The following is a 22,866-nucleotide window of genomic DNA, read 5'->3' as shown; positions in this document are numbered from 1 at the left end:
TGGTAGATTTTTTTTCTCAAGGCCATTATTTAACATTATTCAGTTTTAACAGAGACATGAAATTGAATTCTAATAACAATAAGTAATTTAGAGGCAGATTGTCTGATTTGAATTGTTGCTATGGGAACCAAATGAAAATGTATTGCAAAATTCAATCTTCAATTTAAATAAATCCCTCCATAATTTCATTTGCTTAAAAACTATTCCAAAGGGGGAAAGGGCACAGTGCTAGCAAGTGTTTGGTAGCATGATAGTTGTGTGTATTTTAATATGGATTTAAAATATACAGCATAATACCACGCCAGTGAGTCCAATCAGTGAATAGTGCATGGACTGGGGACGTTCACTGATCCTGCACGAATACAAGTGGTAAAGGATGAGGAGTCCTCCCCAGGATCCATGAATCTGGAAACCTGTTTTCTCATTCTCCCTGCCACTGAACATGACCTGGAGCAAGTCATATAAGCTCTTAAAAAGTCTTAAGACTGGTTGTATCATTACAACTATTTATTGTCATTTCGAATTTATGACACAAATAAAAACATTTAATTTTAAAACTTAAAATTGTCTTTCTCAATCTAGAAGACTTATAAAAAACATTGAGATCTGCTAAAGTAGCTGCTTCAAAACCAAATTAATACCTTTGAAAAATACTTTGTATTCAACCTTGATTGAGTTCAGTAGTATTTCATAAGTTGTTGAAAAACTCAATTTTCACTTAATGTAAATTATACTACAATGGAATGGGCATTATTCTGAAATAGATATATCAACAAATAATTTGTCAAGTGAATATTTACATGATAGTCCTTTTGTTACTGATGAAATCCAGTTAATGCCATTTGAAAGTATGGCATAGTTATACCAATGTATATATCTGTCGATTATACTTTATATGTTTAAGGAATTGGAAATACATGTTATTATTTCAGTTTCTTCACAGTCTCACCTAACATTTTATCATAAGTATCTTTCCATGTAGCTATGTGATCTTTGTCTTTGAAATTTTTAATGCTTATTTAATATACAGCTCCCCATAACTGAACATGTAGGCTATTTTCCATTTTTTACCATTGTAAATAATAATACAGAGAAGTATTGTTAGGTATTCGGCTTTGTTTTTTGCTTACAAATTATTTATTAAGATTTAAATTACAAATGGGATAACTGGGTTGAGAGTTTCAACATTTTTGTAGCTCTTGCTATGTGTTACTAAAAGAATGTCAGTATGCAATTCAGTAGAACCTTTTGCTTGGAGCCATTCTAGCATTGAAGTTTTATTAAAATATGTTTCTGAAATGATGATCCATCATTTAAAATAGACTCATTTAGACATCCTTGAACAAATCATGATAAACTGAAGCAATTGAACTTCATTAATTATTCATGAATGGTTTTCCCCTTTAGAACTTCTACTGATAGGAATGCCAAGCTAATATATATTTTAGATCAGTACCTCACTCGGGTTACCACAGGCTATATGGAAAATATAATTCTCATTTTAATATAGAAGATAGTTATTGATAGTCCTTATCTCTAGCTCTAATTTAAACAGCCTTAGCTTCTTTAGTAAACCTCTGCATGCTGAGACAGCGATAATACATCAGGAAATATGAAAAAAACATTAAGGGACAATATGTGTCTAGCATTTGCATTTATATTATAACTATGTCAACTATCCATTCATTAAGACTTACAACCTTTCAAATCAGATGGTATGTTTTCCTTCTCTCCTGATTATTTAGCATAATAGCCTATCAAGGTCATCTCACACCTAACGGCATTTTTATTTCCCATTTCCAATTATAGAGGATTTGATTCTAACGTGAGGCCAGGACTGAGTCATCTAATGTCCTGATCCCAGGGCATTGTAGGTCACTACTTTTTTCCCCCTCTTTGGTCCTTTTTCCTATGAGACCAAAAGAGCTTTGTAAATTATATTTAAATTAAAAATTTAAAAACAGACACTTAGAACATATAACAAATTAAAAAACAGACCCTTAAAAGAGATTAAAAATTTGAAAACAGACCCAAAATCCTAGATGGTCTTATAAATATCATTAAAACAACCTTGAAGACCAATATGGTTGTAGTATAACCCTAAGGACAATACTCATTCCAGGGAGGATCTGAGAAGTCATCTGTGGTCCAGAAAGGTTCTGGAAAATCTAGCCACCCTGGAGGCCATTTCCTAGTTAGAGAAGTAACCAAGCTCTCTAGGTGTTTGGCTCCACTGCTGGCCAAATTCTTCAGCACCTACAAATCCAAACCACAAATCCAACCACTTCTCGTGTTAGAGTATCATACATCTCAGTGTCTAATTCATTTTTTCTCTCTTCCTTCAAAAGAATTGCCAAAAGTATTTCCTAACTTGAGTGAAGCAATACTTAAATGTCCCAGGTCCATTTTTTAAATGTAATAAGTGATATAACACTTTAATTCTACTTATATATGTTTAACAACATAATTGCAGTTTAATTTTTTTTTTCTCTGCTGTGTTTCTTTCCTAACAAGTAGTAGTACATTGTAAGGTCTAAAATATAAATTGGGTTTGGTAGCTAATACAAAAAGCTTTTACTTTCTTCTAAGTAAATTGTGATGATCAGAAGGGACAATATTGTTTATCTGCTATTTCTTCCCTCTAGGAGCATTTCATGGAAGTAATCAGAAACCAGGAATTTGCATTATTACCAGCTAGCGAAATTGCAAAGCTCTTGGCAAGTGATGACATGAACATTCCTAATGAGGAGACAATATTGAATGCACTTCTTACTTGGGTCCGTCATGATTTGGAACAGAGACGGAAAGATCTAAGTAAACTTTTGGCTTATATTAGGCTACCTCTTCTTGCACCACAGGTAATTAATAGGTACTTGTTTGTTTGTTTGTTTGTTTGTTTTTTGAGACGGAGTCTCGCTCTGTCACCCAGGCTGGAGTGCAATGGCCGGATCTCAGCTCACTGCAAGCTCCGCCTCCCAGGTTCATGCCATTCTCCTGCCTCAGCCTCCCGAGTAGCTGGGACTATAGGCGCCCGCCACCTCGCCCGGCTAGTTTTTTGTATTTTTTAGTAGAGACGGGGGTTTCACCGTGTTAGCCAGGATGGTCTCAATCTCCTGACCTCGTGATCCGCCCGTCTCGGCCTCCCAAAGTGCTGGGATTACAGGCGTGAGCCACCGCGCCTGGCCATAGGTACTTGTTTATAGGAATTTTTCTTTGCCTATTCTATCAAAGAAAGTAATTTTACATGTATTCCTATGAAACATGTAGGTGAAAAGATAGTAGCTAACAAAATTCTGCTTATGTTTTCAGTCCGGAAGATCTGGCTACCTAAATTGCTTCAATTAAGTAACATTGGTTTTTTTTGTTTATTTTATTTTGAGATGGAGTCTTGCTTTGTTGCCCAGGCTGGAGTGCAGTGGCCCGATCTCAGGTCACTGCAACCTCTGCCTCCCCAGTTCAAGTTATTCTTCTGCCTCAGCCTCCCAAGTAGCTGGGATTACAGGTGCGTGACACCATGCCCAGCTAATTTTTATATTTTTTAGTAGAGGTAGGGTTTCACCATATTGGCCAGACTGGTCTCAAACTCCTGACCTCAGGTGATCTGCCTGCCTCGGCCTCCCAAAGTGCTGAGATTACAGGCGTGAGCCACCATGCCCATCCTCAGTTAAGTAACATTCTTGATTTGGGGTTAGTAATTTAATTGACTCAGCTACAAACCTATCCTACCAATTGGAGGAGAATTACTAAAACTGCTAATAAAAGGAGCACTGGACTCTAGAGACCAGAAAATTTAGCTTAATTTCTTTGCCACGTGTTTAATAAAGTGTCCACAAAATATTGGATTCTGGTGATATATAGATTAGTAAGGTATATTAGTAGTCAAAGCTCTGACATTTCAGAACTCTGTGGCTTGGCATATTCACACAGCTCAGTTTCTTCATCTGTCAAGTAGAGATAATGTCTTCCCTGACAATCTCACAGGATTATTATAAGGATCAGAAACATGCTCTATTATATAAAATGTGCTATGAATAAAAATATTATTTCAGAATTAAGAGCTATCTAGTTGGTGCATTCAAGGGAATCAGTCATAACATTTACATGCATAGTTTTCCCCTTTTTACAATTTTCACTGGAGTATATAAAAATTTTCCCTGCATACTTTGCTGCCTACCTCAAGGCCTTGAATGGTGAAAGAGGTTTTGAAAGCAGAAAAAGAATGAGCTGTTACTGTTCAAGTTCAGACTTTCTTTTCCTTTTTTTAAAGTGTCATAAATGTTCTCTTATTTGCAGTTATCTTGAGCATAATGCATTATTTCCTGCTGTTGTGAGCAAAAGTTACTGTTCTTTACGTTACAGAGACAGTAATCAATGTGGATGCTTTGTAAGACCTTCCTCTTCAGAAATAGAATATTGTATAAATACATAGGACTGAAACTGCCTGAGTTGATAATTCAGGAAAAGTAACATGATAAAATGTTTCTCTTGAAATCAGATTTTTAAAAGGGAGTTACATTTTTACTGCTACTTAGCAGATTTTAAAAAATTCTTTCTAGATGAAATCAAACCAAATCTGAAAAATCCTATTTGACTTTGAAACGAATCTGTGCAATTAAGTAACCTGACAATTTACTTCACTTCTGTAGTTTCAAATATTCATGATACTATATTTGCACAACTCTCATAGACCTTTAAAATATCTCTTATCCGGGATACTATGGTAATCCTAGCCATAAGTTCTTAGGGTTGAAAGGCGTTTTGGAGATCATTTGTTCCAACACCTGTTGTGCAAATGAAGTGACAGACCAAAAAAGTAAATCCATATGTTCAGAATCACAGTGTGATTGCATAAATTCCTCTCTTTCTGCATTGTGGTTTTAACTGGTTTTTGCTATTTGGCTAACATCATAGGGCTAATAAGAGGCAGAGGTGGGACTTGAACCCAAGAACAGTTCTGTACCTTATCCACTAAACCAACCATTCTGCCTCTTGAATGTACTGTGTGTAAAATTGCTGGAGGTAGCAGGGAGATGGTATCAGATGGAGGAAGAAATAGATTAAAAAATAAATCAGTGATTATAATGAGATGAAGACTGTGACAGATACGTGAATGTGGCATTCTGAAAATAATGGAAGTAACCCACCCAAAAGAGGGGGGTTGACGAGAAAGCAGGGAGAACTTCTTACAGTGTTATTTGATCCACATTATGAATTAGCCACCCAAAAGAGGGGGTATGATAACCAGGAGAAATAGGAGCTGTACTTCATCATGAAGTCATGAGCAAATGTATTGTATTTTGGAATGTGAAGGTAGTTTGCATTGCTAGAGTGCAGGAATAAAAGGAGATAAAGTCAAGAGATGAGGCTGAAGAGAGGAATGGACCAGAACATGGAGAACCTCTAGTTATGCCAAGGAGTTTGAATTTTATCCTGAAAGCAAGGAGGAAGCACTAAAGGATTTTTTAATAGGAATGGCATAATTATAATTTTATTTCAGAAAGGTTACTGTAACTGCATTGTGGAGAATGGATCTGAGGGGTCAAAGCCAAAAACCCATTAGGAAGGCTTTTGGAATTCAGACAAGTGAATTAGGCACACTCTGGCAGTGGATATAGACAGAAATTACCAGGCTCAAGAGCTATTTATGAGGTCAGTTTGACAAAACTTAATGATTGAATGGTGAGGGTATACAGAAAGAGGAATTGAGACTGACTCTGATTTGTGCAATTAGCCTGATTAAAAGGTGCTCTCGATTGAAACAAGGAATATAGAATGAAGAGCTAATTCAGGGAATGGGGAAGGAAGTTGAAGAATCATGTTCCCAAAGCTTCTTGGCACCTTTAATTCTTTTAGAGTCTAAGGACTCTGAAGTCTTTAGACTTTTTTGGAAACTACTTCCTTAGATTGTTGAATCCAAAGGCAAGAGAATGACACTGGCCAAGGAGTACACAAGAGTGCTTGGGATGGAACCCTAGGAGACACAATATATAGAGGTTGTTCCCAAACCTGGCTAAATAACTGGAGTGTTATTAAAAATTGATATCATACTTCAAAAAGGACGAAGTTTTATCATCATCCTTTGCTACAGAGAAGACAAGGAAGGGAAATCCAGTGGATTAGCCCAGTGGTTCTCAAAGTGTGATCCCTAACAGGAAGATCAGCACTACTTGGAACTTCTTGGAAATACAGATTAGGCCTCACCCCACACCTACTGAATATGAAACTCTGGGGCTGGGGCCTAGCAAATGGTGTTTTAATAAGTCTTCCAGTGGCTTTGATGCATCCTCAAGTGTGAGAACCATTGTCCACCATAAGTAGTGGTGATGGAAGCCACATTGCCTTATATAATTTAAACAAGTTACTTTACCTCTCAGAACGTTTTTCTTTCCTACAGTGATAATACTGTGCTGCAGTACTGTGACATTTAGAGATACTGGCAGGGTTGTTTTTTTTCATTGCCAAAAGTGAATGGCAAGATTGCAGAATTAGAGTTATCAGATAATAAAGTTTTGAAGTAGACACTAAAATAATGAAGAAAGTGTTGGATTGTATCCTGTATGTTTTATTTTAAAAGGTAGGAAAATATAACAATTATTAAATTGCCATATGCCAATCAAATAATAAATGACTAATATTTTTAAAATTCAGATTAGGTCTGGTTACCAAGAGAATTTATTTTTATGAAATAGCTCCTTTTCCAGTGATACCAACTAAATGAGATTTTATCCTACTCTGTTAATATGAAACATTCCACTTACCCTGGCTAGAAGGGATTCAACTTACATGCAGTAATTTTATCATAGTGTCTCCAACAGTAGATTCTTAAAATAATATAGGAAATAATGCCTGATGATCATTTTTGTATGGCTTTTTTTTTTTTTTTGACGGAGTTTTGCTCTTTTTGCCCAGGCTGGAGTGCAGTGATACAATCTTATCTCACTGCAACCTCTGCCTCCTGGGTTCAAGAGATTCTCCTGCCTCAGCCTCCCGAGTAGCTGGGATTAACAGACACAAGCCACCATGCCCAACTAATTTTGTATTTTTAGTAGAGATAGGGTTTCACCATGTTGGCCAGGCTAGTCTCAAACTCCTGACCTCAGGTGATCCACCTACCTCAGCCTCCCAAAATGCTGGGATTACAGGCGTGAGCCACCGTGCCCGACCTTTGTATGACTTTTTTAAAAACTCTGAATAATCCAGAAGAGAAGTATTTATGGTCATTTTATTTTATTATTTTGAGGCAGGGTCTCACTCTATTGCACAGGCTGGAGTGCTGTGGTATGATCATGGCTCACTGCAGCCTGAATCCCCTGGGCCCAAGAGATCCTCCCACCTCAGCCTCCTGAGTAGCTGGAACTACAGACACACACCACCAACAGCACCATGCCCAGCCAGTTTTTAAAATTTTTGTTTGTTTGTTTCTTTTTGATACAGAGTCTTGCTGTGTCGCACAGGCTGGAGTGCAGTGACGCGATCTCTGCTCACTGCAACCTCCATCTCCTGGGTTCAAGCGATTCTCGTACCTCAGCCTCCTGAGTAGCTGGGATTACAGGCACATGCCACTATGCCTGGCTAATTTTTGTATTTTTAGTAGAAACAGGGTTTACCATGTTGGCCAGGCTAGTCTCGAACTCCTGACCTCAAGAGATCCACCCACCTCGGTCTCCCAAAGTGCTGGGATTACAGGTGTGAGCCACGGTGCCCAGCCAGTTTTTAAAATTTTTTTGTGGAAATAGGGTCTCACCATGTTGCCCTGAGTGGTCTTCGACTACTGGACTCAAGTGATCCTCCCATCTCAGCTTCTCAAAGTACTGTGATTGATTTTATCTTACTTTTGAAAGCATTCCAAACATTTCAATTTGATCAAATTTTAAACCATGTGACTAGAAATACTAGAACATATATACATTATTTAAAAGATTTTGACACCTAAATTGTAAATGTTTTCAATATTTAGCCTGAATTTATAAGTATCTGAGTCTCTGCTATTCTACTCTCAGTTTAGTATTGTTTTCTAAAGAAAGTCGGAAATATAAAATGAGTCAGTATTTACCTTTAGCATTCTTTTGGTTTACAAGGTCTTGATACTAAAACAACTTTTTTTTTTTGTACAGGGTCTCACTCTGTCACCCAGGCTTGAGTGTAGTGGCACAATCATAGCTCACTGCAGCCTCAAACTCCTGGGTTCAAGTGATCCTCCCACCTCCGCCTCTCGAGTAGCTGAGACTACAGTCGCTGTGCCCCATCACACATCTGACTAGTTTTTTTTTTTTAATTTTTTGTAGAGACAGGGTCTCATTTTGTTGCCCAAGCTGCTCTCAAACTCCTGGCCTCAAGTGATCCTCCTGCCTAAGCCTCCCAATATGCTGGGATTATAGACATAAGCCACCTTGCCAAGCCTCCAAAACATTTTTTTAACATGTATAGAGTTCATAAATTATTCACATTCTATTTGTGTTTGAGGGGACAGTTTTTTTTTTTTTTTTTTTTTTTTTGAGACGGAGTCTCGCTCTGTTCCCCTGGCTGGAGTGCAGTGGCGCGATCTCGGCTCACTGCAAGCTCCGCCTCCCGGGTTCCTGCCATTCTCCTGCCTCAGCCTCCCAAGTAGCTGGGACTACAGGCGCCCGCCACTGCGCCCGGCTAATTTTTTTGTATTTTTAGTAGAGACGGGGTTTCACCGTGGTCTCGAACTCCTGACCTTGTGATCCGCCCGCCTCGGCCTCCCAAAGTGCTGGGATTACAGGCGTGAGCCACCGCGCCCGGCCGAGGGGACAGTTTTAGAGCAGTAGTCATAAGGTGAACAAATATGAATGAGGATAAAAATTTACAAAATGAAACTTTGTTCCTGTATTATGAATGCTTTCATTTTAATAATTTGCTCTTCTTTTATAGCAGAGAAGGCATTTAGTATTCACCAAAAATGCAGAGTACATGACAGTATGTATTTTGTAGTTTTCTCTCAGTGTCTTCTGAATAATTTTCTAAATGATATCTGGTTCCTCCCATTTGATTAATCTGATACTTAGATTAATGACTTTTTTAATTCAAATGTAATTAATCCTACTTATTCATAATTTATATATACTATCTGTATATTAGGAAATATACTTTGCTTCAAATTGCAGTTACTATTGAGTCTCCCAAGAGTTTACTTTCTACATTTTTTTCACATATTTTTATTTAGAAATGACTAAAGTAATTGTATATAATAGAATTAACATAAACATTAAAATTAACCTTAATGAGCCAACTTTATGCATATTCACTAATGGTTTCTGTGACAAGTATAACTATGTTTTGTATGCATAGAAAAAAATGTGGAGTAATTAATACCAAAATGTAAATTCTGGTGTAGGTCAGGGGACTTATGTCTTATTTTGGCTTTTTTGCCTTTGGTATGCAGTGCTAGTTCCCAAATGCCACCAACTTTTTTATAGTGACTCTTTTTAGAGACTGTTTCCCTCTTCCTCTATAAAAACATGAACATATCATCAACATCATTAGTCACTAGGAAAATGCAAAATAAAACCACATTTTCCACCTTCCTGAATGGCTAAAATAGAGACAAACTAACAATTGGTGAGGATGTGCAAAAACAGGAACCCTCGTACAATGCTGGTGGGAATGTAAGGTGGTGCTGCCACTTTAGAAAACAGTTTGGTTGTTTCTTAAAAAGTTAAACATAAATTTGCCATATGCCCCAGCAATTCTACTCCTAGGTAATAATTACCCAAGAGAAATATATCCACACAAAGACTTGTACATAAACGTTCTTGGCAGCTTTATCCATAATAGCTTGAAACTGGAAGCAACCTAAGAAGCATCTATCAACTGATGAATGGATAGATAAAATGAGGAGTAGACCGACAGTGGAATATTATTCAACGATAAAAAGAAATGAAGCACTGATACGAGTAGCTGCAGCAGGGACAAGTCTCAAAAGTATGCTAAGGGAAAGAAGCAAGACACCAGAGTCTCCATATTGTGATTCTCTGTATATGAAATGTCCAGCAAAAGCAAATCTGTAGAGACAGATTAGTGCTTGGGACAGAAGACGGGAATGAGGATCAACAGTAAATGGGCATGTGGGATGTAATTGAGGTGAAGAAAATGTTTCAGAACAGTTTTATGGTAATGGTTCCACAACTTGGTAATTTACTACAAATCACTGAATTGTGTACTTGGAATGGATAAATTAGGACATGTAAAATATGCCCCAATAAAATTGTAAAGAAATATATAGTCAAATACAACCCGCAGTGTATCGAAAGTATACACTCTGACCAGAAAGGTCTTTTTCCAGGAATACTGAAATGATCATTAAGAAACCTATGAAGGGGCGAGGCATGGTGGCTCATGCCTGTGATCCCAGCACTGTGGGAGGCCAAGGTAGGAGGATCACTTGAGGTCAGGAGCTCAAGACCAGCCTAGCCAATATGGTGAAGCCCTTCTTTACTAAAAATACAAAAATTAGCTGGATGTGGTGGTGCAGGCCTGTAATCCCAGCTACTCAGGAGGCTGAGGCAGGAGAATTGCCTGAACCTGGGAGGCAGAGGTTGCAGTGAGCTGAGATTGTGCCACCACACTCCAGCCTGGGCAACAATGAGACATCCTGTCTCAAAAAAAAAAAAAAAAAAAAAAAAAACTCTGAAAATCTATATTATCTTTATTGAATATAATAAAAATAGATGACTAAATGTTACAGCAACTATTGTCCTAAATAATGAAACACTAAAACCATATCAATTCAAACCAGAAACAAGATACTCTATCATCCTAATTATTTAACATTCTTTAGAAGGCTTTAGCAATTGCAATAATAAAATAATTGGCATACACATTAGAAAAAGATATTCAACTATCCCTATTTGGTGACAGTTATGATTATTTGCATAACACATAGAGCTTAATAAGAGAATTTGGTAAAGTAACAGGTTAATACAAGTGTAATCAGTAGATTTTCTCTCCTGCAAAACATATATGAAATAAACTTTTAAAACCCATTCCCAATAGCAATGAAAATAATAAAATATATAGGAAATGTATAATCAAGAAAGGTGTAATATGTAGAAAGCTATACAACAAATGGAAAGGCTTCTTGAACAGAAAGACTTAATATAAAAACATCAGTTCTCCAAAACTTAATAAAATTAATAAATTTAATTAATAAATAAATTTAAGTTCTTATTAGAATTCCAAGAGAATCAGGATAAAAAAAAACTGGATAAATTTGTCTTAAGTTTACATGAAAAATAAAGGCACAATAATAGCCAAGAAAGCTATGAAAGTTAACAGGGAGGGAAAACCTAAAAATATCGGGTATCAGAATATGCTATAAAGACACTGTAATAAAATATGCTATTTAGAAATAGGAGTAGACAAATAGATCGATAGAACAGAATAAAGAATTAAAAAAACAAACCTCATATACCTTGAGATCTATTTATGGAATGTAATATATGACCAAGAATCAGTTCAGTTGGAAATGAAGGGGGTTATTTAATAAGTAGTACAGAACTGGCTCTTGATCTTAAAGAAAATAAAAATGCTCCTCCACTCTTACTCTTTTTAAACATTAATTCCAAAACAAATGAATTTCACATGGATCCTTGGCCTAAATGAAAGAAAGCAATAAAATCTTGCCAGATAATCCAGGAGACTACATCTACAAACTGAAGCAGAAAGACTTTCTAAGAAGCAGGACTATGAAAAGAAAGACACATATTTGATGACCTAAAAATGAAAAATTATTTGAATAGCAAAAGTATTATGAAACAACCTTAATAGACAAATGATTAAAAATCTAGAAAAATACAGTTGAAAAATAAAGGATTAGTGTATGTATTATAAGGAACTCTTACAAATTTTTAATCAAAAGATAGTAGACAAAAGGAGGCAGATAAAGGAAGAAAAAAGTACAAATGGTCAAAATATTTTTAAATGCTTATATTCACTTATCAGAAAAATTCAAATTAAAGGGAAAATGTGATATCATTAACAAAAAGAGCTAAAACACTTATTCCTGGCAGGAATGTTGTGGTCTTGTGCTCTTATATATGGCTATAATGGAATGTGAGCTACTTTGCTATACATGGCTGTCTCTATATATAGACACACATATATATGGCCATATATACATATATATGGCTATATACATGGCTATATGTATAGGGCGCTCTCTCTCTCTCTAGATATATATATGTATACATGGTTCTCTATATATATAAAAAATGGAATGTGAGCCACTTTATTATACATGACTATAATGGAATGTGAGCCACTCTGGAAAATAATCTGACAACATTGATCATACACATAGACACACACAGATACACATATATGTGCACACACATGCATACATACATACATATATACTTTGACCCACCTGGAATCAATTCAATTCTTAGAAATCTATCCTATAAAGGTAAAAATTAATCATAAGGACTTTTGTACTGGACTTGTTTTTAGTAGCAGGAAAAAGTATATTTACATATGCATGTATGTATATATACATATGAATATATGTATGTACATACTGCAACAAAGTTAATGTCCGTAATAAGGAAATGGCTAAAAAATGAGCATATCTATATACTATAGAGTATTATTCAGTTATTAAAAAGAATAGATCAGGCCGGGCGCGGTGGCTCACGCCTGTAATCCCAGCACTTTGGGAGGCTGAGGTGGGCGGATCACGAGGTCAGGAGATCGAGACCATCCCAGCTAACACAGTGAAACCCCGTCTCTACTAAAAATACAAAAAATTAGCTGGATGTGGTGGCGGGCGCCTCTAGTCCCAGCTACTTGGGAGGCTGAGGTAGGAGAATGGCGTGAACCTGGGAGGCAGAGCTTGCAGTGAGCCAAGATCGTGCCACTGCACTCCAGCCTGGGCGACAGAGCAAGACTCCGTCTCAAAAAAAAAAGAATAGATCAGAACTATACCTTTTCAGAAGACCTGGAGGAATTTTCGTGAGATAATGTTGAGTAAAGATGGTAAGATGCAGCAAAGCATATAATAAAACAATTACTAAAAGAAAAAACTGTAAAAATTACTACATGTATTTATATATGTTATACATATAAATGTATGAGAATTATGTCAGCAGAGGATTGCATAAATATGAAGAAAATATGAAAGGCTGCACACCAGGTTGTTTTTATAAGGCAGGGAAGAATTGCAGGATGGGGAGGGGGGATGGAGAACCAAGCACAAAAGGAAAAGATTTTAAATTTTTTTTGTTTTATTTAATTTCCAATGTGATCGCATTTTCATTTTATTTTTTAAAAGACTATCATTTTTTAAAAGACAAGGTGTAATCGTACATGTGCTATATAAACATATAAAAATTATATTTGTGTTATATAAATATATAAAGTTGGATTCAGTGACACAAAAGGGATTTTAATGTTTTTAGACCAATCACTGTTTGGAGTTCTTTGTCCCTTGAGAAATTGGTAACTTTTGCTTTTGCAGTTGTTAGTTGGACATTGTTTAGCAAAGTTAACGCAGCATAATTAGTCAATTCCCACTTACAATTATTCTTCCATTAGAATTAGTTCTGATTTTAATAGTAAAATTATTTATTTTAGAAAATCTGGAAATTATAGAAAAGTAGTAAAAAAAACTTTATTTAAAAAGCGCCAGTATTCCTACTACCCAGAGATAAGCACTACAGTACTGAGATTTTAGAGTATACCATTTATGCTACTCATGTTTTTTCAATGAAATTTAAAATATAAATCTTGTAAATGTTGCATATTTTAGTTAAAAATATGTGCCTATGCTTGAATTTTTAAAAAATATGTAAAAATCCGTTTGATAATTATGTCATTTTTTTCTGTAAACCCTACCATTTTCTTAGTCATTCAGTATACATACCCACCGCCATTCTTTTCTAGTTCCTGGCAGACATGGAAAATAATGCACTTTTTCGGGATGATATAGAATGTCAGAAACTCATTATGGAAGCAATGAAGTACCATTTATTACCAGAGAGACGACCCATGTTACAGAGTCCTCGGACAAAACCTAGGAAGTCAACTGTTGGTACATTATTTGCAGTTGGGGGAATCGATTCAACGAAAGGTATCAAATAATCTTTTATTTGGGGGAGGGAGGAACAAAGAAAAAGATATTTTAATAAGTACATATATGGCCAAAGAACTCTTTGGAGAAATGGCTGGTTGCAGGACAGGGGCAGAAAAAGTACCAGACAATTGTGTAACATCCTCTAGACCGGAAAAAAGGAAGTGGTCAAAGAATGATGGAGACAGGTCAAAAGACACAGGAAACAGCTTGTAAGGGCTACTACTGTCCAAATCTGAGATAATCTGAGCATCAAAATAAATAATAGTAAAGGATTATAACCTATGAAATCAGTAAGTATTCATGGTTCCACACCTATACAAATAAGGGAGAAAGGAAAGCTCTTCCTTACAGAAGAATGCCAATGAATGAATATAGAAGGAAAGATGAGATTACAAAAGTTACCATTTAGTAACCACCAATAACCAATTCAGTCGAGAATTATCAGTGGATGTTGAGACTAGTGGGAAAAGTTTGACAACAGGATACTTAGTCTAAAAGTGTCTCTCAGCCACATGTTTACTAGTTACAAATATACAAATAGTATATTTACAGTAGAAAAACCTGGCACACAGCACTTAAGCAAATGATCAAAGATAATGTTGACAGAAATCAGCCTAAGCAGCAGCATTGTGCAGGACAGGATGCACGGAGAACTCAGCCACCCATCTATGCCGTCCTTGCCAAGAGTGTATAACCTGAATCTAATCATGAGGAGGAAACAAATCTAAGTTGAGAGATAGTCTACAAAATAACTTATCTGTCTGTAGTATTCAAAAATGTCAGTGTCATGAAATAAAAAAAAGATTCAGAAATTGTTCCAGATTATAGGAGACTAAAGAGATGTGACAGCTATTATAATGCATCATCTTGGATTTTCTTTTCCTGTAAAGGACATAACTGAGACAAATGACAAAATCCAAATAAGGTCTGTAGATTAGATAATAACATGGCATAAACGTTAATTTCAGGCGGGTACTGTGGCTCACGCCTGTAATCTCAGCACTTTGGGAGGATGAGGTGGGTGGATCGCTTAAGGTCAGGAGTTCAAGACCAGCATGGGCAATATGGTGAAACCCCGTCTCTACCAAAAATACAAAAAAATTAGCCCGGCACGGTGGCACACGCCTATAGTCCCAGCTACACTCGGGAAGCTGAGGCAGGAGGATCACCTGAGTCCAGGAAACAGAGGTTGCAGTGAGCCGAGATTGCGTCACTGCACTCCAGCCTGGGTGACAGAGCAAGACTCCATCTCGAAAAAAAAGAAAAAAAAAAAAGTTAATTTCCAGATTTTGATTATTGTATTTTGGTCTTATAAGATAATTTCTCATTTTGAGGAAGATACACTGAGTATTAGGGGTATAATGCCATAATTTCTGCAAGTTACTATTTTTTTGTTTTTTGCTTTTTTGAGACAGAGTCTTTTTCAGTCACCCATGCTAAAGTGCAGTGATGCTATCTCAGCTCACTGCATCCTCTGCCTTCTGGGTTCAAACAATTCTCCTGCCTCAGCCTCCTGAGTAGCTGGAACTACAGGCACATGCCACCACACATGTCTGACTAATTTTTGTATTTTTAGTAGAGATAGGGTTTCGCCATATTGACCAGCTATTCTCAAACTCCGGACCTCAAGTGATCTGCCTGCCTCAACCTCCCAAAACGATGGGATTACAGCTGTGAACCAGTGCACCAGGCCACAACTTACTCTTAAACAGTTCAGGAAAAAAAAAATACCTACATAGCAAATACAGTAAAAAGTAAACATTTGGGAAATCTGGGTCAAAGGTATCTTAAGAATTCTTTGTACCACTCTCACAAGTTATTATTAATATTAAAAATAGGCTGGGATCATCCCTGTAATCCCAGCACTTTGAGAGGCCATGGCGGGTGGATCACTTGAGGTCGGGAGGTCGAGACCAGCCTGGCCAACATGGTGAAACCTCATCTCTACTAAAAAATACCAAAAAAAATTAGCCAGGCGTGGTGGCAGTTGCCTGTAATCCCAGCTACTTGGGTGGCTGAGGCAGGAGAATTGCTTGAACCTGGGAGGCAGAGATTGCAGTGAGCAGAAATCATACCACTGTACCCCAGCCTGGGCAACAGAGCAAGAGTCTATCTCAAAAGAAAAAATAATAATTAAAAATAATAGCAATAAACACTATGCACAGTTCCTGCTGGTCGCCAGTGTTATGCTAGTAGCTTTCTGTGTATTATCCCTCAATATGCATTGATCTCCCCCTTTGAACTCCTGGCGTTAGCAGTCTGCAATCTCCTGACAATCTCTCTTTGACTTCTGGCTACCTCTCTGATCTGATGTCAGCTCATTCTGTTAATACTTCTTCCCTTACTGATGCTTTTATTTCAACCCCATTGGCCTTTTCATTCATCTAACAGGCCAAACATTTTATCCATATCCAGGATATTACTTTAGCTGATGCTCTCACTGGCATGCTCTGCCCCCAGATATTGAAGTGCCTAGCAGAAATTATTCACTCAAATCTCTCAAATGACAACTTATCAAGGAGGCCTTCCATGACCATTCAATAGCAACCCCCTGACTACCACTTTCTACCCCAAATACATATAACATAGTGCTATTTATTTGTAGATGCTTAAGTTTTAGATATAGGCCTGATGACTGCATGGTACAGAAATAAATAACTGATTAGGGTTACAGTATAAATATTTCAACATTGGAAAAGATTTTCCATTGTTCAGGTAATCTGCAAATACTTATTGTCATCTGTGTACCTGGAGCTGGTGCTAGCTTTTGTAGAGTCATTACTAGCACTCTCCTCCCTCTATCTTTTTCTCTCCTTTTCAAGGCTTTAACTGTTATCTCTATATTTATGTATAATACCCTCACTTTGATTTTATTCTCATATTTCCAACTTGTATGAAATATCTATTTGATGCTCAGCTTTTTAAATTATTATGATACCTTAAGTTCTAGGGTACATGTGCACAACGTGCAGGTTTGTTACATATGTATACATGTGCCATGTTGGTGTGCTGCACACATTAACTCGTCACTTACATTAGGTATATCTCCTAATGCTATCCCTCCCCGCTCCTTCCCACAAGGATTATAAGTCATGCTGCTCAGCTTTTAACTCAAACTTGGTACATGGAAAGGCAAGGAAACTTGCCTTGGTACATGGCAAGGAAAATGTGTATCTGTCTTTTCAGCTTTCTAGGAGATGAGTTCCTGCTTCCCATAAAGGCTCATACATACAGTGGAAAATTCCCCAAGCTTGGGAAGGGGACTAGATACTAAGCACCCAAAGTAAACAATTCTCATTCTCTCTCTCTCTCTCTCTGAAATCTTACATTCTGACAGTCGTCAGGTCTTTTTTCAAATGGGTCTTATATCTAATTCTTCCAAATTTCTGCTGCCATCCTTCTAATTCCAGTTAGCCTTTCGTCAGCCTACATATTTTGGCCATGTTAATTTAGAGGGAATAGCATCCATTACGTTGTTAATATGTGGCAGGCATTATGCTAAGCACTTAGCCTATATTATTTCATTTCATCTTCATAACAGTTCTCTTTTTATAGATAGGGAAACTAAGACTTGGGAGAACTTAAGTAACTTTCCAAAGATTACACAACTAATTCGTGATAAGATCAAGATTCAAAAAGGCATTTTGGCTTTGGAGATGATATTCTACTCCATTGACTCTTCAATGAACATGCCATTATTCTGCTCAAAAACTCCAGCAGTCTTTATTTCTTAGCACATAAGATGCAAATGCCTCATTTAAGACTTTCTCTAATCTGACCCTTCTGTTTGACCAACTTTATTTCTGAGTATTTTTTAATAATTAAATACTCTGACCTATCCTGTTCAAGCTATCTGCCTGGCCCTAATTTATTTCCCATCTTTATAATGAAGAGCAGTTTGCCTTAGTCGGATGGTAGTCTGACCATTGGACTCTTGGTTCCTTCATATATCTGTTTAGTATAGGGCCAAACAAATAAGTGAATACTGGCTCCAAATAGCCACTCAGAAAATGTTAGAGTATATTTGTGCTTACTTTTATAAAAGGTTAATTCTTTGGTATAAATTAGGGAAGCCCCAAGGTTTTACATAAAATTGTACAATTATTAGGCTTTTGTTAGTTTTGGATATTTGGATTTAAATATGTATATATTTAATATATATTATATTTAACATTATATTTATATATTATATTATAATACATATTATATAATATATAATATACATATGATCTATATAATATATAATACATATAATATATAATATAATTTATATTATATAATATAATTTATAATATATAATTATAATATAGTTATATAATTTTTAATATATATATTTATAAATAATAATATATATTTTAATATATAATTATAGTATATTATATATAATTTATAATATAATTTTTATATATAATTTATATTATATATATCATATGTCATATATTATGTAATATATAATATGATATAACATATACTATATATAAATATATAATTTATATATTATATTTAATATTATATATTAAATATATCATAATACATAATAAATGTATTATAATATATATTAAATATATATTAAATGTATTATATATATTAAATATAACATAATATATATTAAATATATATACCTGAGACTATGTTTTAATATTTTTATGTTTCAAATTAGCAAAATAACTTTTAGTTACCAATTCATATGAATATGATACTGCTTAGTAAACTAGATCTAAAAGAAATAACTTAAAATTCAAAAGAAAAGTATTCCCTAAATGTATTTGTGAAGAGAGATGATTAGCTTTTTATTTGTTGGAGGGAATTTTCTAATTTGATTTGATTTATTTGATGGCAGGAATGATATTTTAAGATCAAATTTAGAGTAATTAAATATACTATTACTATGTCTGTTACTATTATAATGTAAGCATATGAGTAAAAAACCTCACTATAGCTAGAAACTATAAAGAAAAAGTACTCAAACATATTTTTGAATAGCTATACTATGTATAAGGGACTCTTATTTGGTGCTGTGAAAAATACAGAAGTGAAGGCCGGGCAAAGTGGATCATGCCTATAATCCCAGCACTTTGGGAGGCCGAGGTGGGAGGATCACTTGAGGCCAGGAGTTTGAGACCAGCCTGGCCAATATAGTGAAACCCTGTCTCTACTAAAAATACAAAATATTAGTTGGGAGTGATTGGTACATATCTCTAATCCCAGTTTGGGAGGCTGAGGTACAAGAATTACTTGAACCTTGGAGGTGGAGGTTGTGGTGAGCCAAGATCATGCCATTGCACTCCAGCCTGGGTGATAAAGCAAGACTCTGTCTCAAAAAAAAAAAAAAAAAAAAAGAAAAAAAAAAAATATATATATATATGCATGCATGCAGAGGTAGAAAAAGACTTGCTGTCTATCCCAAATAATTTAGAATTCTGTAGGGTAAATAAAAACTTTAACATGAGAAAATCCATATGTATAACAAAACTATTTCTAAATTTTAGGAAATTATCAATAATACTAGTGCTCTGATGACCAAATTATAACAAATACTTTAGAATAAGTGTTAGTCATGATTATAATTCTGTAAGGTTAGCACTGCTTACTTGATGTGTTAGAAGCTTAGAAGAGAGAGGAGGGTTCTAGTTGAACTCTTCACAATTGGGGGTTAGGTTTATTTTAGAGGGTTTTTTTTTTTTTTTAAAACATCCGCTCATCTTAACTCACAAAGAGAACAAAGGAGTCCTGGAATCTTCCAATTCTTAAAAAAAAAAGAAAGGAAAACATAGATGCCTTCAGGCAGCAACTTCCTGAATTCCTTACCCTCATAGTTTCCAAAGTACCTGATCTGTACTTACCCTATCCTTGCTTATTGCAGTAGAATATGTTCCCCTCCTCCTGTGAAAGCCAGCTCTTCTGCCTGTGCCCTGGGTGCTGTGCTTTCCTGCCTCCCCACGAACTATAATGAACATGGTTCATTATGTTCATTCTGATCTCTTTCATCTCCTGTATTTTTAGCTGCTTTCCTCTCAACCAGATCCTTTTCATTCACATTTAAGCAAACTCTGAGTTTTCAAATTTTAAAAGCAAAACAAAACAAAACTTTCCTCAACTCTTCTAGTAATTTCTACCTCTCCTTACTTTGATAGCCAGACTTCTCAGAAGAATCTTCTACGCTCACTGTCTGTTTCCTCACCTCCCAGTCACATCTCAACCACTCAATAAGGAACCTCCCACTGAAGTCATCAATGACCTCCATGTAGCTAAATCCAATAATACTTCTTAGTCTTCATCTTATTTGATCCTTTCAGTGGGATACTGTTAGCAGACCTACTGCTATAAACTTTCTTCCTTTGGCTTCCATGACACTTAACTAAGCCTCTGCTTTTTTCCCCCCACTTCTGGGTGTTTGTTTCTCACCCTTCTTTGACAGATAATCCTTATCCATTTGACCTTTTCTTACTGGGGCCTGTGTGTGCCCTGGAGAATAGTAAGAGTCGAGGACACAGAGTTAGGCAGAGGCTAGATCATGCAGGACCTTCATGAAATATAATAAAATTATTATTCTCAATGCCAATAAGATTATATTTTTGTATCTGTAATTTCATAAAATTACCAATTATGGTATAATTTTTATTTATATAACTTCTGTATATTACTATGAAGGAGCAACAAGCATTGAAAAATATGATCTCCGTACAAATATGTGGACTCCAGTAGCAAATATGAATGGGAGGAGGCTACAGTTCGGTGTTGCAGTGCTAGATGACAAACTGTATGTGGTTGGAGGAAGAGATGGACTGAAGACTTTGAATACTGTAGAGTGCTACAACCCCAAAACAAAAACTTGGAGTGTGATGCCACCTATGTCCACACACAGACATGGCCTTGGTAAGTATAACCGTGCAGATTCACTCAAAATATCACGTAGCTCCCACAGCACGTTTACATTCTGTACCAGGCAGAAGACTGGTGTGGCAGCCACTGCATCAGCAGCAGTCACCAAGCATTCCTCACATGCTGCAATAAAGAACTTGACAGGTCATCATAAAAGATGAGGCCGGATGCAGTAGCTCACGCCTGTAATCCCGGCAATTTGGGAGGCCAAAGCAGGAGGATTGCTTGAGCCCTAGGAGTTCAAGACCATCCTGGGCAACTTAGGAAAAAACAGTCTCTACAAAAAATTTAAAAATTAGATGGGAAAAAAAATTTTTAATTAAAAAATTCGGTGGCTTGGGCCTGTAGTCCCAGCTACTCAGGAGGCTGAGGAGGGAGAATCATTTAAGCCTGGGAGGTCAAGGCTTCAGTGAGCTGTGATCTTGCCACTGCACTCCAGCCTGGGCAACAGATCTATCTCAAAAAAACAAACAAACAAAAAAAACAAACAAACAAAAAAAAAAGATCAATACCAGTGAAGGTATGGTTGAGTTTAGATAGTATGGTTTATACAATACTCAGTTTATTAATACTGACCACCAGAGTAGAGGCTTCCGCTAAATAACAGTAGACAGTAATGAAAACTCTCTAGGGATGAAGATTGAAATGGGTATGGTGGTGGGTACAGTAAAAGTTCAAAGAGACATAGATTTCCACTAGTTGTAATTAGTTCTCAATGCAAGGTCATCTTAAGTTTGAAGTTTGATAAGGAAATAAAACCAGAGGGTTAAGGCAAAGACAGAGAGAAGGAGCTTAAAATTAACTATATGAAATTTAACAAAGTAAACTTGTAAAACATGACTCTTGAGTCCATAAAATCAACTATTATATAGGCACAGACTGGGAAAATGTGAGTTGAGCATGAATGAGACTTAGAAATTTGGGTTGACCATAAAATCCAGGGTAGAGTGAGTCAACTGCGTGCTTCCCCTCCCCTACAATGGGGAAGAAAATGTAATTCTAACACAGGCTAAATCCTTATGGATATAGTACATAGAATGTGATTGCTCATAGTCCAGTTATTCTGTGCAAATGACACTGTGCATTGAATACTGTCAGTAGTTCTAGGTGCCATACAGAAGACTTTACTGAACTGCAGCAAGTTGAAAGGAAAATGATCACATGGCTCAAAACTGTCTTCTTTAAGCCCTAATTTAAAAGTTTTGTGTCATTCAACACAGCAATGTTCTTACTAAATTACCTTGTAATTAAATAACTGTTACAAATTTGAACTTACAAAATAAACTTTTTTTTTTTTTGAGACAGAGACTCGTTCTGTTGCCAGGCTGAAGTGCAGTGGCGCAATTTCGGCTCACTGCAACTTCCGCCTCCCGGGTTCAAGTGATTCCCCTGCCTCAGCCTCCCTAGTAGTTGGGACTACAGGCGCTTGCCACCATGCCCAGCTCATTTTTGTGTTTCCACCAGTAGAGACGGGTTTCACCATGTTGGCCAGGATCGTCTCAATCTCTTGACCTCTTAATCCACCCACCTCAGCCTCCCAAAGTGCTGGGATTACAGGCGTGAGCCACCACACCTGGCCTAAAATAATCTTTTATTTAAGAAACATTCCTTTTATCTCTTCATATGTGGGAATTTTATGGACATTTCATTCAAAAAAGGAGTTCTGCTAATTTTTTTTTTTTTTTTTTTTTTTTTTTTGAGACAGGTTCTTGCTCTGTAACCTAGGCTGGAATGCAGTGGTACATTTTTGGCTCACTGCAACCTCTTCCTCCTGGGCTTAAGCAGTCCTCCCACCTCAGCGTGTCTAGTAGCTGGAACTACAGGCATGCACCATCACACCTGCCTAATTTTTGTATTTTTGGTGGAGACAGGGTTTCACCATGTTGCCCAGGCTG

General features: G+C 36.3%; 1 protein-coding gene and 1 long non-coding RNA gene across 8 annotated transcripts in view; one reads left to right on the top strand and one right to left on the bottom strand.

Annotated features, from left to right (window-relative positions):
• LOC108585885 overlaps nucleotides 1-22,866 on the bottom strand; it is a 65,715-nt gene that overhangs the window by 15,399 nt on the left and 27,450 nt on the right. The gene's annotated exons all lie outside the window — the stretch shown is intronic.
• Nucleotides 1-22,866, top strand: part of KLHL5 (kelch like family member 5) — a 78,800-nt gene that overhangs the window by 39,013 nt on the left and 16,921 nt on the right. For all 6 annotated transcript variants that reach the window (XM_031664654.1, XM_017958640.3, XM_021938370.1 and 3 more), the window contains 3 exons: nucleotides 2,646-2,858; nucleotides 13,900-14,086; nucleotides 20,741-20,965. In XM_031664654.1, coding sequence (XP_031520514.1) covers nucleotides 2,646-2,858; nucleotides 13,900-14,086; nucleotides 20,741-20,965 — 625 coding nt within the window. The remainder of the gene's footprint in view (nucleotides 1-2,645; nucleotides 2,859-13,899; nucleotides 14,087-20,740; nucleotides 20,966-22,866) is intronic.

Source organism: Papio anubis, chromosome 3 (genome assembly GCF_008728515.1).
Source record: "Papio anubis isolate 15944 chromosome 3, Panubis1.0, whole genome shotgun sequence".
NCBI classification, from domain to species: Eukaryota; Metazoa; Chordata; class Mammalia; order Primates; family Cercopithecidae; genus Papio; species Papio anubis.
This window is presented reverse-complemented; position numbering and strand designations above follow the sequence as displayed.